The sequence below is a fragment of the Egretta garzetta genome, unplaced genomic scaffold, assembly GCF_000687185.1.
Source record: "Egretta garzetta isolate BGI_Z169 unplaced genomic scaffold, ASM68718v1 scaffold372, whole genome shotgun sequence".
Classification (NCBI taxonomy): domain Eukaryota; kingdom Metazoa; phylum Chordata; class Aves; order Pelecaniformes; family Ardeidae; genus Egretta; species Egretta garzetta.
In genome coordinates, this window is record NW_009258889.1 from 846,802 (window position 1) to 848,653 (window position 1,852).

General features: G+C 52.2%; 1 protein-coding gene across 1 annotated transcript in view; it reads right to left on the reverse strand.

The window, feature by feature from the left end:
* Positions 1 to 1,852, reverse strand: part of ECI1 (enoyl-CoA delta isomerase 1) — a 15,488-nt gene that overhangs the window by 2,379 nt on the left and 11,257 nt on the right. Inside the window, exon 5 of the mRNA XM_009634035.2 lies at positions 622 to 743. Coding sequence (XP_009632330.2) covers positions 622 to 743 — 122 coding nt within the window. The remainder of the gene's footprint in view (positions 1 to 621; positions 744 to 1,852) is intronic.

A 1,852-nucleotide genomic window follows, 5' to 3' on the forward strand; every position in this document is an offset into this window, starting at 1 on the left:
GCACGCCTGGTCCCACTCCCCAGGCACGGGTCTCTGAACAGCAGCCACAGGCTCAGCCACGTTGTGCAAAGTCAGGTGAGCAGAGCCATTTTCAGAACTACCCCAAGAGTTCACCCTCCTCTCCACGGGAGCCGCTCCATTTACCCTCAGTGCACAGCTCCCAGCTGTGCCCACTTGCTACGATGTGAAAGCTCCTGTCCAACAGTACATTAACATGCTCGTAGGACAACCAAGGGTCCATGCCTCAGTATATCAGTGCCCCTACGCTTCCAGAGATCTCCACAACTATGGGATTTCGCAGGTACACGGCGTGTACCCACAGAAAAGCATATTCCCAGACTGAGCCTGACCAGGGAGAACTCCCAGCACTAGTTTCGGAGTTGACTGCAGAGTCAGAACTGAGGTCCTCGCCGGTGAGGGATGTGAGGACATTCTGCAGCCTGAAAGCTTTTCAGATACCTGCAGAATAGGACAGAGAAATGAGGTGCAGCTGCAACTACCTGATCACTGACACATAAAACTGTATCTCAGTGGCCAGTTAAACTGATGAATGAACTCCTAGAAGATTAATTCTTTTGAGAAACCTACACATGACACTAGAAGTGGGAGGCACTGGCCTACCAGAAGGGAGCCACAATGCCCAGCTGGGCTTCATTCAGGCCGATGCTGAATTTAGGGTTCTCCACCATGATCCTGTAGTCACACGACAAGGCAATGAGGCAGCCTCCCGCCGGGCTGGACCCCTGGCAAAGAGAAGGAAGGAGTGAGTCTAGGTCATGGTCACAAATGTTCCAGCCTCGCTGTTTCCTCCAGAGCAGGGAAGACACAAGGTGACAGAAATGTCCCCCAAGTCTCTGATTACCTGATTCAGAGCAGCCCTAAAGCAGATTTCTGATAGGTTTATCAGGGTTTATCCTTTCATTTTGCAATGCTCTTTGTTTCTTGCATTTTCCAGCCTGGAAATCTAATTAATTGATCCATGTTACTTGGGTTGCAAACCCTGCAGCAGAGATTTGCTACGGCATTTTCTTATAACGCTACATTGGTTTTTAACCTTGCTTGAGTTTGTAACCCTAAATGCCACAGAAATGGTTCTGTCCAGGGGATTTGTGACACCTTCTGGCTACAAAACTTCCATTTGCGACCATCTTTGCCATGGCTTGGTGCTTGCTTAGCCCTGCACAGGATGCCTGCGGGAAGCCACTCAGAGACCCAGCTGCCTTCAAAGACAGGCTACGGACACAGAACCGTGAGCTGCCAAAGCAGCACTGCACTGAAAAATGAAAACAAGACACCGAGCAGGTAACAACCCATCTACGGACACTGAGATTCAGGCCGCACTTCCCCGCTGGCCAAGAACCACAGCTGGAGGAGCAAAACATGGTTAAAAAAAGGGCTCAGAACAAACTGCACTGCCCAAAGCATTGATGCTTGCAGGGCTGAGGACAAGCACTTGCAGCACCGCATGGCTGCTTCCCATCGCCTCCCCTCTAATGAAGCAGTGCAACGGCCAAGCAAGCGACCCTGGGCAACTCCTACGAGTCTCATCAGTGAAAAAGAAGGGGATTGAGTGCATCCTCAGTGAGTTTGCAAATGACACCAAGCTGGGTGGGAGTGTGGATCTGCTGGAGGGGAGGAGGGCTCTGCAGAGGGACCTGGCCAGGCTGGATCCATGGGCTGAGGCCAGCAGTGTGAGGTTCAACAAGGCTGGGTCCTGCACTTGGATCACAACAAACCCACACAAAGCTACAGGTGTGGGGAAGAGTGGCTGGAAAGCTGCCCAGCAGAAAAGGATGTGGGGGTGTTGGTCGACAGCCAGCCGAATATGAGCCAGCAGGGTGCCCAGGTGGCC